The 20,379-nt window shown below is 40.5% G+C and overlaps 1 protein-coding gene across 2 annotated transcripts; it reads right to left on the bottom strand.

The window, feature by feature from the left end:
• Window positions 1-41: 41 nt before the first annotated feature.
• LOC106938806 (uncharacterized) lies at window positions 42-19,211 on the bottom strand. 2 transcript variants are annotated; one of them, XM_015020981.1, is made up of 14 exons: window positions 17,808-19,211; window positions 10,557-10,607; window positions 10,426-10,464; window positions 10,255-10,335; window positions 9,706-9,813; window positions 9,565-9,624; window positions 8,042-8,089; window positions 7,180-7,404; window positions 5,248-5,298; window positions 5,033-5,143; window positions 4,876-4,929; window positions 4,562-4,779; window positions 1,972-3,287; window positions 42-1,829 (listed from the first exon to the last, which is right to left on the bottom strand). In XM_015020981.1, exons 1-14 carry the CDS (start codon window positions 19,111-19,113, stop codon window positions 1,292-1,294), a joined length of 4,206 nt encoding a protein of 1,401 aa, XP_014876467.1. In that variant the 5' UTR covers window positions 19,114-19,211; the 3' UTR covers window positions 42-1,291. The 2 variants fall into 2 exon arrangements, with proteins under 2 accessions (XP_014876467.1, XP_014876468.1); XM_015020982.1 differs by lacking the exon at window positions 17,808-19,211 and adding an exon at window positions 14,759-15,042.
• Between the last annotated feature and the right edge of the window lie 1,168 nt (window positions 19,212-20,379).

Genomic DNA, 20,379 nt, shown 5'->3' with positions numbered 1-20,379 from the left:
AGAGTGGCAGAACTTTCCTTAAACGTCATCCGTTTGTCATGTTTTTTTTTTTTTTTTTACGGAGATACAAAAATGGCCAGAGAATCAAAGCAATCTGGTAAAGTCCAAATTCGAAGATATTTCTCAGGACTTCTATCAAATGGAAAGATTTTCTCTCAACCTAACCTCAAAAACCAATCAAATTAAATGCTATGACAGCTGTGGTATTCTGTCATCACGTCAAGCAGTTAATACTTTCAAGCAGTACTTTGCCTGCTACAGTATATCGTTAGCTTGTATTGCTAACGGTAGTTAGCATTTCATTAAACTATTTCGACTTGGTATGTAGGAACTTTGGATTTAATGTAATTTCAAGTTCAGCCACAGGAGGTAAATAAAACTAAAACATACATTTGATCTATGTTTGCTATTTGCTTTGACTTGTTACTGCTAGTGCTTTGAACTGAAAGTTTTGGATGAAACATCACCCCTGTCCTCATTAACCTAACTATTTTTTGAACATTAACATTTTATGCTGCATTTGCATTTACCGTGCACATTTTCGGGACAAGCTAGAATAATAAAACTTGAATCAAAGCAGACATTAAAACAACTTTGTACTTATGAAAAACAATGATGATGTATATGTGGGCTCTGCAGATCCCATCATAACCATTCCCACAGTCCTGTATCTGCCTCTGTTTCTACTAAACTTCAAATCTAAGCTGAAGAAGTTAATGGCTGAGACGATATTGTGAAGCGGGTCAAAGAAAAAGCAAGCTGCAACCGTTTTGTGAGACTCTTTAGCCTAGCATGGTGGTAGCGATGCTCTGGATTCTCCTTTTAAATTCTGGATGTAACATTATCTGCATCCCTCTTAATTGAAATCTAATATAGCGGTGCACCGATTGCAGTTTTTTTGGCCGGTCACTGATTGCCCATCTTTAAAAATTCTGACCCGATGATTCTGATTTTGGCCTATAACAATTTTTTTTTCTGAAATGTCGCTAAATAAAGCAAGAAAGTTGCTGAGTTGGCAAGAGTGAGGCGACTATTGCTAACTGCAGACGTGCAGACGTGACCCGGTGGGCCGGTCTATCAGGTCAAACCTCTCTCATGTGAGAGCAGGAGAGGACAGTGGCTGATTTTCAGACGTTTGCTTATGAAGCTTACAAATAACTAATTCCAAAAGTTCCCCTGAGAGACACTGAGTTTCAAAACACTGCAATTTGAAAAGTGTGGGACTACACAAATTATAATGATTTCACTTCTTGAATTGGTCATTTTGAATCATTTTGGGAAGAAGTTAGTTTTACCTGTATGTGTTGATGTTGCTGAGGGCCACTAACGTCCTAAGTCCACAGATCTGTATCCCAGAGTCTTCCAGATCCAAACAGAAGCTCCTGCCCTCAGCCCCGCCCGCCCTGAGAGCGTTTTGCACTGTGAACACATCTGGCGGGTTGAGGGGAACGCCCCGAAATGTTAGGAGTTCAGGGAGATTTGATGCCAGATGGGTCAGCATTTTGGCACTGGTGTCCGTCCCGCTCTCTTGGTGCGTGAAACTTGCTTCGTAGACGTAGTTGCACGCCTCCAGGATCTGAGCTGAACTCAAATCCCCAAAGCACAGACCTTCCAGGTGTTTCATCACCAAAGCCTGCTTACTGGCAACCATGTCCCTGAAGACCGTTTCCGAGTATGAATGAAGACTCTGTAGCTCTGTCCTGTTGTGGAACAGGAGGCCTGCGGCGATCCGCTGCGTCAGCTCCATCTCCTCCCTCTGTGGTTTCCGTCGGCCTTTGGCTCCCATCTGGAAAGGCAAGGTCTGGAGAAAGGAGTGGTCTGTCACAGTCCTGGGCAGAGACAAACATTGAACTGGGTGAGGGAAATGAAGAAACAGAACTGAAAGTAAAAGGAAAATAGTGAGAGATGAAAATAACGGCAGAGGCCTGTGGGTGACAAATTTTTATTTTTATGGCCAGAGTTCCTTGTTACCTTGACAAAGACAAATGGACAGCAGCCATGTAACTCTGAAGGAAAGGATTAGCCCACAACAGGATCCCATCTTCACATTCATCAGACGTTTGTGGGTTTCCTCCCTTTTCTCTGTTCTCTTCCTTCTCTACTTTTTCTATCCCTTTGTTAACTTGTCCTCCTCCCTCCGTCTCCTCTCCTTTGGAGGGCGTCCTTCTCATGAGGGACTGAGAAAGCAGCAGGCCCGTCCTCAAGCTGAAGGCTCTGAGTTGGGTGGAGACAGTTCGTCCTTTGGGAACAACAGATGAGTTGGATTTCACCCCCTCCCAGGCTATAGAGCAAAGCTGGGACAGCAGCTCTGATCTGATGGTGTCCTCGCACACGTTCTCCTCAACCAGTTTCTTCTGTCCCTTCGTCCTCCTTGCTCTTTGGTTACCAGAAGCAGCGCACGCTACCGCTCTGGGCCTTGTGCGATTATTTTTCTGTACTCTCCTCCCCTGAGAATTGCTAGAAATGTCTGTATTTTCCATGGGTTCAACTGTGTTCATTTTATTGGCCTCAGGAAGTGACTCTGTGCTTCCTCTGTCTTTTTCCATTTTCAAGCAGAGCACCTTGTGACAGAGTGCAGTTAATGTTCTTGGTAAGGCAGCCTCGCTTTTGCACTGTTCCAAAGCTGCGCACACCAAGTGGCAGAGAGCCGGGTTCCAGCAGAGGAGGTTCAGGTAGCTGCTGCTTTTTAAGAAGTCCAAAGCAGATTCCCTAAGTCCAGGATCGGAAAAATATTGGGAGACGTACGTCTCCACGTTCGCTGGAGTGAAGCCGCAGACCTCCAGAAAGCTGTCCGCGCGCCGGAGCAACTGGCTGGCCGTGCCTCTCGGGCGGGTGGCGAGGAGGAGCGTGCAGCCTGGAAGCAGGACCCTCTGAAGGATGCTGGAGAACAGCTGCTTCACCGTGAAGGCCTGGGCTTTGCTGTCTTTTTGCAGCGAGGCTACCAACTCCTTCTTCTGAGTTTGGAGCAGGACTTCGTAGTGCCGCAGCTCGTCAAACCCATCGAAAACGATAAGCACCCGTTTAGGAGCTGCGAGGATCTGAGCGTAAACCCCATCAGGGTCCGCGCAGCGTGGAGCGAAGGAGGACTGACTGAGCAGCAGCGTCTGGAGGCTGTGGACGGGCTCCGTTAAAGCGAGCTGTTTGCCGTCTAATAGAAAGACAAAGTCAAACTGGGGGATGCAGTCTATGGACCAGTCGAGACACAGCTTCTTGATCACGGTTGTTTTCCCCATGCCAGCATTGCCAAACAGCACGTTGTAGCGTTTCCCATTCAGGCTGTCAAAGATCTGAAAAAAGACAAACACACATTCGTTTAGTCAAAGGAACAAAGTGACGTGGGTTGGTTCTCATTGTCGCAATTGCACCAGTTGCACAACTTTTCGTCGTCCCTCTCTGGGTGCAGAGTTATTGTGTGATCGGTTAGAATTTGGTAGTCGTGTTTGTTTATGTGAAAAACATTCAGAGAACTCAACTTCCAGGAACAGTTTTTTTATTTTTGGCCCGAGAGCACGAGGGATAGTTTTAAAGAGGAAATGCCAGAGAGTGTGGAAAAGTAAAAATGAGATCTTGCAGCTCGTCAGTCCTTATTTCCTCCTCCTCCAAACTTGTGAGCTTGTAAACAGTCTTTTCTTTCCATATTGTACCTGTCGATGTATTTCAATGCCACTGTAAACTGCGCAAAAACACCACGACACACTGCAAAAAGAGGTTTCCCAGGAGTTTGACTCAGTGTGCTTTGTGGACCTGGAAGGGTGTGTGCGAAAACAAATATCCCACAACTATGTGACCAAGCGTCAACTGTTTGACTTCGGCCTGACCCTTTCTGGCTCATAAGGGCGATCTCTTTCTTGTGCCAACTCTACGGTTTTATTTTGCAACTTCCTGAATTTGCTCACACCTAATCCTTGCTGTAAGTGCAGCACGCTTGGGGAATTTATTGCATTTTGCTACCATTTAGATACAATGAATTTATTACTGCTGCATCTCTTAAATCATGTTTCTTGTGAGTCAACCTGCTGCAAGAGCTCACTCAGGTTTCCAAGCTCTCTCCTGCAGGCTTACTGATCATTTTAAGTTTCAGGTAGGTATTTATTTTTCTGCTAATACTTGAAGAGTCTACTACTGTTACTCATACTTTATCAAATATACTCCAATATGCATAAATGCGCACCGTCTTAGCAGAAGACCTTCTCCTGCTTATCGCCGCTCTTGAGGGTACAGCCAATGAACGGCACTCCTGGATTGGTTGCTTTGTAATCAGCAGCCATTGGCTTCTCAAGTAGCATTGCACCTATGTATTCCAGCACTGCAAGATGTATTTTCTTTAGAATATTTAAATGAAAAAATACGCAAATTTTCCACTCATCTGGAATTATGTTCCATAGTAAAATCTGCTACGAGGCGAATCTGTGACAGTAGGCTGGATCCCACTACACTTACTTACTTCATTTTTTTAAGCCATAATGTCCAGCTCCTCAATGATTTTTCTTTTGTCATGGTCACAATTCACAGTTTTGTTTTTTTTCCCTAAATTACTAGTCTATAAAAGAAACACGCTTACCTGACTCTGTCCCATGGAGTTCTTCTGGCGGTCGATGTCTCCAGTTATGATGAGCTCCTTGTCCAGACATCTGTTCGTGTTTTTCCCAGCGCGAGCGATCTCTCTCTGGCTCACACTCACGTTCACGTAATGGGCGTTCATCCTCAGGCCTGCCTCCATATCCTGGCAGACCTGACTCATGTGTATTTTTGACTGCTGGATGTAGTCCTTCACAGCCTCTGCAGAGGAAAAACAAGTGAAGCCAATGCCAATTTATTCAACAAGGCATAATAATTGTGGGGAGCAATGAGAGAAAGTTGCAGAAGCAGACTTACGGGGGATTTCCACAACCACAGGGGACTTTGGCGACTCCTTACATGGGGATACCTCTGAAATGAAATAAGTTGTGTTGTTTTTATGTTGTAGAAAGGGAAAAAAAAAAAAAAATTACCCAGCATGTACTGAGGGTCTGAGAAACACACTCAAGCTTACCGTTTGTGGGGGACAGAGGAGCTGCAGGGGGGGTCGTGACTTTGCTGGCTGTGTCCGACATGGAACCTGGCTGGATTGAACTCATCAGGAAGGGCGCCACTGCACCGTCCGCTACAAACGCAAGAGAAAAATCACACAGACGGATTAATATTTACACAAAGGCACATGAATGTCTCAAGATTAATCCCAAGATTAAGATAAAAAGCAATGCTCACCTGGAGAGAGGGGTGGAACCTGGCGTTTGCGGGTCGGGGAGGGATTAGGAACTGACGGGAAGCAGGATTAGAGAAGACAGCGGTTATTCACTGCAAACAGCTGCCTAACATTCATCTGATGAATTTGAGACGGCTAAAGACAAAAGTATGTTAAAAACATCCACATCTATTATGAATGACAAATGGGATGTTTGCATCAAGCCCATAAAGTGATCATTTTTCACATCTTTTCTTTAAACTTTGGGTGCAGTTGTAAGAAGTTTGTGTTGACATGTACAGTTTCTACTTATTTGTTTAGCTTGTGGTCAAAGTGAGCAACATGCTCTATGACTGGTGAAATCTCTCAGATATTTCCTGTTCAGTTGAGTCAGACGTGTGAATATCGTAACTGGTATAATATGAATGAAAACCTTATCTAGTGAAAATATCTCTTTGAACTGTCATGTTACTAGGTAATCGGTTCCAGATTTACCAGGGATCGATTTAGAAGGTTAGTGTTTGTGAACATCAGTTTTTAAGCTATGTGACAGATTCCAGATTAGATTTAAGCACAGACTGTGATTTGGCCATTTTAGTACATGAATATGCTTTGAAATAAATTCACTTGCAGCTCTAGTTGCATAGGGTCTTTGTGATTTTCTACGGTGATTTATCCCAATCAGTCCTACCATCAACATGCTTCCATTACCGTTGTTTATGGTGTGTTTTGGTTGATGTGCATTACAATCTTTCCGCCACACAGTATTTAGCCCACAAAGTTCATTGCTGGACTCTTTTTCTCAGATTTGTTGAGTGCTGCATGGATATGTGTTTTGTCAACGTTCTGAGGATCTCGGGTCAGTGGACACTTCTCTGATCAACGTTACGCTGCCTATCAAAAGAGGCTCGAGCGTGTCTCGGTAGTAGTACTCTTTCTGTTTTGGGATGACAGACTGAACTGCATTCTGTGAAATATCGCTGCTTTAAATGTCTCCAAAGCTTTAGCCCTGACCTGTCTGCTGCATGAGGCTGTTTGCCCTCTAATGTCCTCTAGCAAACGTCTAACGCCTTTTACGGATGAACTGTATTTATAATGGAATTAAATTACACTTGCTTTTGAGTAGGCAACTTCTGAAAGTAAATGTTTGAGATGGAATTTATATTTAAGGGTATAGCAGTACGAAGAGCTATATGTGTACGACACAGTTTTCCATTTATGCATTTTCTTCCACTTCACAGCTGTGCACTGTTTTGTTCTGGTCTATTACATAAGGTCTTTATGTATTGTTGTCACATGACAAAATGTGAAAAACGTTTGAATGGTATCAATGCTTGGGCAGTGCCTGGCAGGTGAATTGAATAATGTTGCTCTACTTGTATGAAGTTTTGCTGGGAAGCCATAAAAGGGTGCGGGTTTGTTGTTATGAAACATTCAAATGAAACATGATCTTATTGTTTTGGCTCTGACTTCTTCTTACATTGCAAGTGATCCAAATTAAAAAACAGCAATCTGTAAGGATAAAAAGCTGAATTTTTTTTGCATGCATTCTACTAATTTGCCTAATCATTTGTGAAAATTATAACAAATATGTGAATATTATCTTTAGGTCTTAGTATTTGCAGCCCTCTGTTGCGCTCTGACCCAACTTTCAGAAACTCTGATCCAGAGGCTCCATTGTTAAAATCCCAGCAATAGACACTCAAGGATATCTTTATATGTTTTTTTTGTCCACATCCTGGCTGGTCAGAAGTGTTTTGGCTACAAATCAGAGATCTATAAATAGATCCACTATGTTGACAATAATGTTCCGGTTCAGTTCTGTGTTTGAGGATCACAGCAAAACGTGAGCAAAATTTACAGCCAGCCAGTGTTGTTTGGCTACAACTAAAACTGAACACTATAAACTTAACTATTGGACCTTACATGCAGGATTATTTCACAGATTTACTCACCGAAGATGTACGTTGGCGTAGCAGCCGTGTTCGGGAGCGGGAGCCTAATAAGCGGAGGCGGGGAGGAGGATAGCTGGACCACCTTATAAGCAGATGGGTCTGGGATTGTGATGAACTGAATGGGAATGGAATTAGCTGACTGAGGCGGGAACATGAGCAGGTTGCCCGGAGGAGTGGTGGGAAGGCATCCCACAGACTCTGCTGGAACTGACACTGCTTCGGCATCTGCAAAACGACACCAGGTGAGATTGTTACCGTTTTCTACGAACAGGTTTTGTTCAGTGTGGGAGGGCAGAAAGCCTCCCCAGGCTGCAGGCTTATGACAAGAAACATGGGATTTATATTCCAATTTCACAACAAAGAAAAAAAATATGCTAGAGCACTGCACTAAAGGTGCACTGCGATCAGATAAAGTCATCTTTATAAGCTTGAGGGTTATAGAAGCAAAACGTCCATTACCACCTAAAACTGTTAACATCATGCTAACACGTACAACTGAAATAACATAGAGGAAGTCGAGCAGTGGAAGAGTTCTTCTTTTGATTTATCACATCTCAGATCACAAAATAAACTTCCTTTTTCTTTGTCTTCACAACCCAAGTCACATAGAGTAGAAGTCCTTTAAGCCTTCAGTATCCCAGATAAACAACATGTACCTCCTTTGCAGAATAGATGTGACCTGCTCATGTGACCCGTGAAATCTAGGTCACATCAAGTTTTGATGGTTTATTATGTACGTTCTAAAAAAAAAACTGTGGCGGAAACAGTTTTAGTTTTTTGGCTGTGCTGCGTAGCGGATATCCATTCGCTGAAATGCATGTAGTTCCCTTCAAAATAATTTCAGTTGCTATGAGAAACTCACCATGAATGGCAGGTGGCTCAGCAGTTTCTTCCTGGGTTTTTGGTGGTTCTGTAAAAAACACAGGGGGATTAGCCAGCTGCAGACTAACAAAATAAATCTCCAAATAAATTGTGGTCTAAGTGTGACTGTTGCCACCTGAATTGTCTTTAATAGTAGTTTGGTATCACTTATTTACATCAAATCAAGTGATAGGTTTTTAAGAACATTATTTTTGACTTAAAACAGAAATTATTCAAAAGAGATGTTCAGCAGAGGTGATTGGAAAAACCCTATGAACTGAGGTAGACAACAGCGAACCAGCAGCAAGTACAACACTCCATCTGGAATGATGTCATTTCCAGAATGAGAACATTCTGGAAATGACATCATTCTGGAAATGACATCATTCCAGATGTCAGAGGAGTATGACCCAACCAATTGAACATGTTCATATCCATGGGATAGGCTGCATCTAACATCCAAATAACATCCAAACTTTTGTGTTTGCTTTTACAGTAGACTGACGAGCCTCAGTCTAAGAGGTGTATTTACACAGCTGACAAGATCAACTAGCGTAACTTCATTTATTTTTTTATGGTTAAGAGAACTTAGCAACAGCCTCTTGAAAAAGAGTTTGATACTTGTTAATAGCGTAGATGTTAACATTTAAAGTTTGACTTGTTTTGAAATTGCTAAAATCAGCTAAAGAAGCCTGGCTAAGTACTAGCTGTTAGCCTTTCACCAAGAGAGTTTCTTCACTTCGCAAACTATGATATGAGGTTTGCTAAACTGGAAAGTATTGCTGATTATAAACTAAAGTCATACAATGTAAATTCAAACATTCTGACTTTTATTTTTAACTGTGTTTTAGCTGAAAAATAGTGGAGTTGGTGTGCTTGGCAACCTTGCTAACTGCTACTAGCGATGCAAGCTGAATTTTTTTTTAGCACTGCAGCAACACCTTCAATATAAAAAGTAATGAAGTGTCACATTACAGATTAAGTACATGTAAACTGTCAACAGGAAAAGTATATTATTTGTTTCATAAAATGATTTCAGAATCAGCCTGAATTTATATCAGCCATCCTGTACTGAATAGGACGTTATTTTCATTCACTATGACCAGATAGAAAGATGGTTGCCATCAGTCTACCTGGCGACCGTGATTTTATGGTTATTTATTTGTAATTGATTAGAAAGTAGGCCACTAAGTCGTTATATCATAAAACTATATAATGACTTAGAGGCCACAGAACGTGGAATTATGCCTAAGTCTGATTCTTACTAGGTCAAGTTTATCCTATTATCAACCAACAGAAGGGCAGAAAAAAATATGGTCGTTGCCCAACTTATTCGTAACATAGTAATCTGAACTTTGGAATAATCTGACTGACTGTAAAGATGATAACTGATTAGAAATAAAACATCAAGATAGACGTAGGGTGTCACCATGCGCAATGAGTCGATTTATTTGACCGTGTGCATATTTACGTGAACATTTCTCAAAAGACAAAGAATCACAAGCAACCAACGAAATCTGTCACCTGTTGCTTTTTGCCTTTTCACTCTGGAGTCTCCATTGGTGCACTGCGTGGACAGGGCATCTGGAAGAGAGAGATTTAAGATGTAAACGAGCAAACACTACAGACAGGCCTGCTGAACAGCCAAACTTGAGCTCTCTTAACCTCTCTGTCTTTTTCTCTTAGGCTTTATTTTGTCCGATGGCTTCCACTGCTCTCTCTGCTCGTTGTGGTTAGCGGTATCAGAGGCCTCCAGTGCCACAGGAGTGTCACCTGCAGAGCACAGAAGAGGAAGTGTAAAAGTCACCGAAGCGGCTAGCAGACACAGTAGACGGAACGGCTGTTTTTATCATGCCTTTTCAGAAGGGATCTGAAGAAGACGGCTAAGAAGTGTATCGTTTCTAGAGAATTTGGAAGACTCAAAGCGGGAATTGGTGCAAAGGGTGTTTGTTTCTGGCAGCAGCCAGAAACACAAGTGAAAGATAATAACCCACACAAAAATAATAATAAAAATTTTAATTCCTTATATGAAGTAAAAGACCCCATGGCAGTGTCCATGACAAACTAAAATTTATTTATGCTTGAGTTCAATATCACATATTGAACTCAACCACATCATAAGAGTTAATGGCTCAATTCTTTTCTTTTTTGGGGGCTTTTTGTTTTTGCTTTTATTTTTTTATATACAAGACAATAACCAAAATAGATGCTCACTGTTTCGGGTGATTTCATCAAGGCAGTCAGGCCCCAGATCTTGACTGAAGAGCAGATTTGAGAAACTGAAGATTTGAGAAACTGCAAATAAATAATTATTAATATAATTATTTTCAAAAATTGGGCAGAATTGATAAGGTAAGCCACAAAGCGTCAACGTTTACTACTTACGTAAATATTCATCATCCCAGCAATGGTCTGCTATATGACCTGAAACCATAATTTTTGATAATGAGTGTTTTAATGTAAAAAGGAGGAGACATATTGTAAAGCACTGGTGGAAAAGAATCAAAACTACAAACCCAAATCCAACAGGCCCGAGGAATCCTGGTCGTTTTCTTGCATCTTGGCATCTAACAACCAAAACACAGAAGTAATAAGAAAAACACAAAGGCTGATGAGTAAGTCTGCCAATTAAAAACATTACAAAAGACGCTTTAACAGACAGGTTTGGCTGAGCTCATTTTCTCACATGAACTATTTCTGGATGACAACGATGCAATTCTCTACTCACTTTATTGAGAAAACCAGCTCTGCTAACCGCCACCAACCAGTGGGACCGGTCTCTTCTTTTTCTTTCTATCTTTGAGAACGGCCATATTGATAAGTAAGAAATATTTCCAACAGAAAATAACTACAGACATACTCAAGCCTCTTCACAAAAAGGTGCAATGCAATTTATGCATTAAAGTGTATTAACTCAGCTTATTATCTGCATTACAGACAAATCTGAACACTTCTGTATGATTGTATTACCACAGCTTGGCCTAATTTCTTACACACCCATTTCTAAGAATTTGCAACCAAACCGAGGATTCATTGTCCAGATATGGAGAAAATATGGAGCAGTGGTGGGCCTTTCCACCAGTCGCCGTGGAGCCTCCCTTACTAAATCAATTCTTTTACACATTGGACATTTTCATATTTCTACATTGGGGTAGACTGAATAGCTGAAATCAGATTATCTTTGTCTCATAAATAATCCGTTTGATGATCTGAAACATTTAAATGTGACAAAAAAGCAAAAGCCAAGGGAGTGTAGTGGGACACAAATGCTTCTTCACAGCACTAAATATGACGACATTGGCAATGAAGAGGTTAATGAAGGACAGACTGAAAATAAAAAGACTGTGAATCCCCGTTTGGACACTAAAGGATGTTTGGAAAGTCAGCTGGGAATAAAAGAGGAGGCTGGAGCACAAGTAATGACGGGATTCAGGAAAGTACCAAAATTTAAATAAATACAACAGTATTTATTAAATACCAATACATTTTCAATTGTGTCCTACATGCCTAAAATTGCACTGTGGTAAGGCTGCGCCGAAGATCCACCCAGCTGAAATTTGAAAGACAAATTCTTCATTTTATTGATAAATGAAAAGCGAAAACAACGTCCAACTCTGGCCAAGAATTATTCGGAAGCAGAAACTCACCCCAACTTCAAGAGACCTCGATTGTCTACGGCCACGACTGTGCGCTTATAGGCGTTTGTTTGAAAATATCCGAATGTGCCTATTGGAAACGAAATGAAGCCTCCAGGGTATTTTGTTTTTTTTTCAATTCCTGTTTATCTCGATCTCACCTTGAACTTTGCCTTTCGATTTAGCCAGTACAAAGCCAAAACACACCCACACTTTGCTATAAAGATCACACAGAACAGGTGATCTTTGAAACTTGGATAGAAGACTATAAGGCATGCCAGGACAGGTAAGCTATAAAATGCCAGTCTCAGTTAGTGCCTTATCTATATGGAAATCAAAACCCCCCCCATATTATAGAAAAAAGAAATCCCAGCCAAAACAAAACAATGGCCTGGCATACACAATGACTGATCAGAGGAGAGTCACTTTGTTTTGGTTTTAAGAATATTTTCAGCATTAGTCACCTTTATTTACTAGCAATCAGGCACGAAGAGGACAGAGAGGGGATTAGAGCGAAGATATGTGGCAAAGGAAACACAGAAGGCTGAGTTGAGGTCTGCGACCTCAACCCACTGTGCCACACGATGCCCTAAAGGAGACTCTGTTTAACGACAAAATAACAGCTGCGACGGAAAATGATCACTCTTCTTTAAATGAATGCAAAGACGACATTCAAACGTGAATTTTGTGGTCAAGTTTTAGACACGCTTCATCAAACTGTCTGAGGTTCTCATCATCTTCACCAAACTGCGTATGTGACCTTTTAATATTGGCTAAAAGATGTTGTCTTGTAAGGCAATATGCTTTTTCTTCAACGTACAATTCATTGATGGCACATACAGTTACCCAGAATTCACTGGTGCATGTAGAACTTGGAGTTACCGCCGTTATCTTGAAATCGTGACCTATCTTCTATTGAATATGTAATTTGAAAGCTGCACAAACATTTCGTTAACAGACTTTATGACATAATAAGTCCTCTCTTGAACTTCCCCACCATCACAGACATTTTTGTCCTTTTCATGGACAGCATGCCATCCTGAAAATTAAAACGCAGAAACTTCCCCTGATTGGAATAAGCAAAGCTTTGCTGCATCTCCTTTTTAAAGAATGATTTATAAAATTCCCTGAGGTGTAAACAGTCCTTAATCATTAAACAAGAGCAGAGGATGAAAATGGACTAGGAATAAAACCATTATGAGGTCAAGCCTGCACATATCCACTTCACCAAAGAGTCACTTTGCAGCTTTATGCTGATCTGATTTCTCAGAACTAATAAGTCAATAGTAAAAATATACGGAAATGCGTTTGTTGGACATTCTTTTATTTATTTATTTATTTATTTATTTTTTTGCTTTTAATATTGGGTTTGAAAGTGGGGGCAGATCATTTTGTGATCAATTTTGCCACCAGCGATGAGCAACTGCAGCAGCCTTGAGCTAACTCATACCTGACATGGCTAACATTTCATATTCACCTTAACAACAGACCATTCAAAGTAATTTCTTTAATTCTACCCATATTCTTCTGTGAGAAAATGTGCTTATGTGACACCAATAAACAACATCCCACATGAAGTTCAGTCAGAGTTGTTTTTTTTTTTATTGTTTTTTTTATGAGTCAACACAAAAAAAAGGAAAGAAATGGGAAAATGGTGTAATACAAAAAAATAATTCTCTCCAGAATGCATGAAAATACTCAACTATACATTTATAGTTATAAATGTATAACTATACATTTGGATATTACTTTTGCCCTTATTAAATTGCATTGCATGGATGTAAACATGTGGTCATGGCCTAACAAAGAGACACAATGTAGGCAACAACTTCTAACTTTGCTCACATCTCTAAATTAAAATGTGACAGTGAGGTCAGAAAAAGTATTTGTGGCGTTGGAGAAATGTAGGCAGTACAGACGTGTCACTCTTTTTTTTTCCCCCCCCATTAAATCTCAACCAAATTTGGTCTTCATGTCCAGCAACCCAGAGACGTCATTAGCAGAGATGTTGTTCATCAAAAGCAAGGGGTTTTACCTGACAGCCCAGTCCAGCATGGCTCTGAATTTAGCATCACGTTTGTTTACTCACACGACATATTAATGTCAAAAGCAGGAAGTGAAAACAGGCTTTATTTACATCTCCCTCTACCTTCTGCTTCTCATTGATTAGCGTGAAATATTATTTTCAAATCAAAGAATATGTGCATGTTTATCCAATTTCGGGACTTGCGTGTACTTTTATTTTTTATTTTTTAAATTTGCGTAGCAATAAAACCCGTTGCCAGTGTGTGAAGAGCTACACATCAACTCCAAATGTGGGTTTGCAGATTGTTGGACAGTCAAACTCTTAATAGTTTAGGGGCAAAAGTCGCATCTGTTTGCTCGTATCAGCCATGCGCAGAGCAGAGCAGAGCTAAATCCTTGAAAGGGAAAGTCCAAAACTTTCTGTGCACACTCAACTTTCTAGATACGCGCAAGTTTGCGACCGCCATGTTATAGTTTCACCTTGACTGTGTTGTAACGAGAAAACACAGGTGGTCTCTGAATTTCCCATCATCCCGCATGGGCAGAATAATTTGTTTTACATTTTTATTTCTTATGTTTGTTTTATTCTATTTTGTTTTGTTTGTTTTCTTGATTGTCTTTTCAGTCTGTTCGAAATAAATAAATAAATAAATAAATAAATAAATAAATAAATAAATAAATAAAATCTTTCATCGACCAGCAATTCAATTGTTGTTGCTTCTGTGCATGCCAGAGTGAGAATTTGATTACATACATGCGCAATAGAGTCCGCATTTTAGTGCTTCTGGATTTAAAGTTAAACAGGCTTAACAATAAAATAAATGATGGCTATGCATTTAGGATTATTCGAGGTAAAAAAAAAAAAATAAATAAATTTAAAAAAAACTTCTGAAATTAATGTGATCATTATAATCTTAAGCTTAAGTCACGCAAAGATATTTTCCTCTTTATTACCCCCCAAAATTAGCATAAAATATTTAAGTCTTATGACCCTATGCGTAAGCACGTTGAAAATGCGCACCCAACCTGTCCCGTTATATGAAGGACAAATAATTTACCTGTCGAGTCTCCCTGGACGCTGCTCAGGACCTCGGAACTCTCTCGTGTATTTTGCTGCATTTTCTTCTATGTTGTGGCATATTTCATGCCACACATCACATCAAACGCTCCAGACAGCCTATCCTATCCTCGGATAACCCGCAGCCCCACTGCGTATAGGCGCAACAGCATCTGCCAGTTGAATGGGCTTTTGCTTTCACTTTTACCAGGACGCCAAGCTGCGGGGCTTGGTTTGCACCACGGTGGGCCAAGACCGCATCGTCTGCGTGCACATGCATAACCGTACTTTCGTTTTTATGTCTCAGACAAGAGGCAACAGAACTCAAGAAATAAAAGAAATGAATAATAACTATCTAGAAAGAAAATCATGGTGCAGCTATACTTTAATTTGCCGTTGAAAACAGGTTTGGTATATGCATACATCAGCACCGAGTCTAATAAACCTGAGGGAAAAACAAACAAAGCTGCCACACCTCCCTCTGTCGATTAACTGCACACAGTGCTGTGAGAAAACATTTGTCCTCTTTCTTCTGTTTAGTTTTTTTCTCACCCCATAAAACAAACTTTAACAGACAAAGATACCGAGGAAAATAACAGGTAACGCTCAGATTATTATCTTTATTTATTAAAATTACAACTTAACGTTTTGCCTTCTTTGTTAATCATTTACTGTAAATAGATTTTGGTTTTAATTTCAATGGCCTGGCTTGATTACCTGTGCAACCGGTAGAATTGTAAAAAGCTCAAATCAAGCTAAAAGTTCACATTAGTCCCCAAGTCTATAGTGAAACTCAAGTCATTGTTGTCCTTTATTGTGGAAAGAGTTACAAATCCTTTTTTTAAATTATTATTTTAAGTACAGTGAGACCCAACATTCCAGAACAAAGACATCATCACACTGGCAGCTAAAAACCTTGGGGGCAGGATATCAGGCAGGATACAATGGCTATCTCTTTTCGGTGTTATTGTCAAACACACCTCGGCTTTCCCCGAGGTAAAACGGTGTTCTGAAACAAAACAGAAAGTCTATCACTAAATGGCTGAAAAAAATGTTAATGGAAATAATGAAGAGCTTGGATTGGCTGCGTCAATGTCTTACTTAAATCCACTTAAGATGATATGGAACGACCTTGGAAAAGACAGCTCCTGCTCAAAATCCCTGCAACATGTCTGAAAACAATTCTGAAAGGGACTCCTCGAGTGTGTAAATCATCCACTGTCTGCTCCCACAAAGCAGCCATTGCTATGAATTGGATTGCTAAATATCTTTCTGATAACACCTGTTATTTGTAAAGCCTATAAAAACGTTACCTCTGCCCCCTTGGCCGTTTTACCCATTTCATTGCTTTTAAAAAAAATCAGTCATTATCAAATTTGGCTTAGGTGACAGAAAATACAATAACACATTTAATGTCAAAGTGAAAACTAATTTCTGCAAAAATAATAACATACAGTTATGTAATGTGAAACATATGATTACATAAGCATCCACTCCATTGACAACGACTGACCTAATTTAACAGAGGTCCAACCAGTCAGTGCTAGTAAAGGAGATCGCCAAAATGCAGTGACTGTATCTCAAGACATTCTAGGTAAAGACGCCTGTCCACTCTCTGGTTAATCAGCATTCCTGGCTACAATTATGGCATGAATGCAAAACAACAACAATAAAATCTGAGAAAAGGTTATTGAGAAGTATTAGTCACGGTAAAGATACCAAAACAAATTTCTACGGCACTGAACATCCCCTGGAGTTCAGTTAAATCCATCATCCAGAAGTTGTAGGAATATGGCCGACTAAGACTGAGATTATTTAACTAATTGTATTACAATGTTTCATTTCATGTTACATGGCAACACGCTTAAAAACATGGCTTAAAACTGGGAAACATTTAAAGGTTTTAACGACTATTAATCATAAATAACTGTCTCCTTTCTTCTCGATACAGTGGTGCCAATGTTTGAACTCCTAAGATCATATTTCTAGCAAGAAACCCACCAACACACACAGTTCATCTGACCTAACATAACACTAAGCACAGGTGTTGCGTGGAAAGTACCTGCCCTGCTTGCTCAACAATGATAACAACTCCCTATATGGGTTGGATCACCCAAACTAATACCGGTCCACCTTTAGCAGTGTCCTTTTTGCCTCTAAGCTCTTAATGTTTACAACAGTGCTGAAAACATCTTTATCATTTATTTGTGTACAATAAAATGTGCAATTGAGAATAAATAAAACCACAGCAGGAGACTTATGGGAAAGCTGATTGTATCCACATTACTGAGTTGCATGCCGGAAATATTTGATGAGCCAAAACTATTTGGACTTGGTCCCCTGCAAAAACCCGGTTTAGTGAAAAGTGTTAATAGGTTTTACAAAATCCGGATTTGCTATGGTTAAAATCTAAGAGTTGATATCATGTGCTTTTTTTTTTTTTTTTTTTTTTTTTTTAAACTGTCCTCAGAAGACCTTTCCTAAAACGCCACTGGCTTTGATAAAACCTTGCAGTACTTCCCTACAATCGTTTAATTCAGAAAGTCTGCTTTGAATCACAGATTATCCAAGAGCTGAATAAAACTGAAAGGGATCTAAGAAGTCATAGCCCACCACTCGCTGATGCAAGATGAAACTGAAAGTAAACTCTACCATCCCCACAAGGCGTTCACCAAAAATAAACTGCCTGGCAGGTTAACAAGTCAACAGAAAGCAGACTTTCGGTTCTGGAAAAAGGAGGGGAGGAATGGAAAGTACCTATATATCCAAGAGGAGAAAAAAGAAAAAAGCTCTCCAACTAGAATATACTACTAGAATATTATGATAGTACTAGAATATTATAATTGCTTTTACAGAAAACTCCTGGTTTTCCACTTAAATAAGATCAAGAGCACAGAGAATAGAGGATTGCAGGATCTAGCCATACTAACACTGGAATGTTAAAATCGAAACCACTTTTTTCAGGATTCGAAACGTTGAAACTCTCAGCTGTCCCATTTACCTGTAATTTGAACCCAAATACTTTAAATGATGATGATGAACAAACTTACCACAATGTAAATCCGTCTTTTCTTGGAATTCTCCATCTTGGTTATACATTTCTGCATCTTCTAGGTAATCTGTAAATCCTTCTGCGAGACTATAATGAGAGGCATCTTGCAGATCAGTTCTGCTGTCTTCAGGCACATCTGAATGTAGCAGGTCCCTGAAAGTGGCTTCAGACAGTCCTGACTGTGTTCCACATTGTTGATATGGTGCATCTGGTGTGGAACAGAACAGGTCATCCACTTTGTCTGCAGTCTTGCCAACTGGACACAGAACGTCGAATTTGCCCTCCAGTATTTGGGTGATGTATCCCGCCTCCGTTGCTTCGCAGGCTTCAACAGGTGAGGCGTTTCTTGTCGCTCCAAGGATCCTGAAGTCGTCCGCATTGAACACAGCAACCCCGCTGAGGGTAGAAAAGTGAAGCCCTTCTCGTTCTGACCTGCCTGCGTCTGTGTCACACGCAAAGCTCAGCTCTTCACACTCAAAGTCGCCAACGCAGGTGTCAAGTGAACTGCAAGCGGCTGCAAGCTCCATTTCCTCCTCCTTGTCCAAAACGACACTCTGGGCTTCACCCTCCAGCATCATCCTGTCGCTTATTGAGCAGCTGCTTGGCCCACAGGGCAGCAGGGTCTGCAACATCCCTCTCCCTCTGTCCCAGTTCTGCCACAGAGGAACAGCTATCCTCCTGGCCGATTCCTCTAGCTGCTGTAACCACACCTCCTCACTTTCCTCATTCCCCATGTTTATGCTTTCATTATCACTAGGAGGCTCACTCCTTGCACCGCTCAGCAGTTCTGCTTTTTCATCAATGGATCTGAGAGTGCAGTCATAGGAAAGAGGGTCTTGGTTGAAGTAGGACATGTCCATTAGAACTTCTTCCAATAAATCCTGCATTTCCTCCTGATTTTGCTGCAGAATTTCATGTTGGAGCCACTTGTTCTTCTCCAGGGTAAATCTTGTGCTGTTTGGTTCCTCTATTAATGAGACCGATTCTGTTTGTTCCACATTGTGGTCACCAGCGAGAGATTTCGATCCGCTTGTTCTGACTCGGCTCATCGGTTCTTGGTTGAGGTCCAACTGAGCCACGGATCCTGGAGTGTTTAAGTCCTCATCCAGCTCGACGCATCCTGGTTTGCTCGTGAATTTAGGCACAATGCCATCATTGAGCCAGTGCAGATTCAAACTGTTCCTGTATGCCTCCGAGATGATCCCCTCTTCCACCAGACCCTCCAGCAGAGCGTGAACCTCACCGGGCAGCGCCACGGTGAGGACCGACCTCACCTGGTTCAGGACCTCGGCGAACTGAGCCATGATGTGGACACCGGCCGCCAAGGCATCCAGCTCCAGTTAGTGAGATGCCATCTGATCAAGACGATAGATTTCGTATGTATTTTTTTTTAAAGGGACACTGCTTTTGTCCAGGAGGAGGTTTCAAATCGAGTGGGGGTGGTGTTTCATGGTTGGAGTGGGAGGTCTGCTTCAGAACCGACGGGAATGCATGCACCAGACTGGAGGTGGCAACGTCATACGCGGTATTAATAGTAGTTGGAAGTGAAATTTTGTAAAGCTTGCACAACTGTGAAGTCAGGAGCCATTTCTCATTTACTTTATGTAAAGTTTATTTATTTTTTGCTTTACAAAAAAACAAAAAAAAATCTAAATGACTTGAATAGGAATTAGTTTCAGAAATATTTCTGATATTTTGCTGTTTTTTTTTTTGTCATTTAAAAATAAAAGACCAAAAACAGATATTCTTTGATGCAGAAGGATACTAAATACTGAAATCATCACAGTAGTTTATTATTTGCATTGTTGCAACATGCAACATGAAAACACAGTCAGCTGATTCAATACTATCTCTTCCACCCAAGGACTTTCACACAATGCAAGAGGATGTAGTCTGGGGCAACACTTCCCTTAAATATTTGATCTCCAGACATAACCTGCTATGTAAGCTGTGGGTTTTATACACAAATTTGTCAATAATTCCACATAGGCAGTTCTTTACTCTTAAGCCCGCTTGCATGATCTGGTCAACAAAATAAGTTTTGCAAACAAGTGTCAACAGAAGAATACATGCCAATCTACTGCTATAATCTCTTTGAGGTGCTGGAACTGGTTTGGCTAAATGGTACGGGCAATAATGACTAATAAAAAAAATATATTTAGTGCTCTCCAGCCACACCCTTTGCTCCATATGTTTTGTATATTTAGAGACTTAATCATAAAGAGCTAATTTGCTTGGAATTGGGGTTTAAAATTGGTACCCATAAATAAAACAAAACACCTGTGTGCTAGTATATTAAAAATGACAAATAAATTCAACTTTGCTTTGACACTACAAAACAGACCCTAACATTATAATCTTTAATTTAGTGGGATGATCTGCTCAGAATATTTGATCAACGCCAAAAACAACAAATAAATTTGGCATTGTTTTCTTATTAAACTGCTGGGGGAGTAAAAAAAGCAAAAGGTTTTTAAACCACAAATGTCTTGCTTTATGCATTCTTTCAAGACTCTTTATAAAGCAGATTCTGAATATCACCATAAGTGAAATGCCAAATATTATGTTTT

This window comes from Poecilia latipinna, unplaced genomic scaffold (genome assembly GCF_001443285.1).
Source record: "Poecilia latipinna isolate Pla-1442-1.1 unplaced genomic scaffold, P_latipinna-1.0 Scaffold2695, whole genome shotgun sequence".
Taxonomy (NCBI): Eukaryota; Metazoa; Chordata; class Actinopteri; order Cyprinodontiformes; family Poeciliidae; genus Poecilia; species Poecilia latipinna.
Note: the sequence above shows the minus strand (reverse complement) of the source record. Positions and strands in the feature narration are given on the sequence as shown.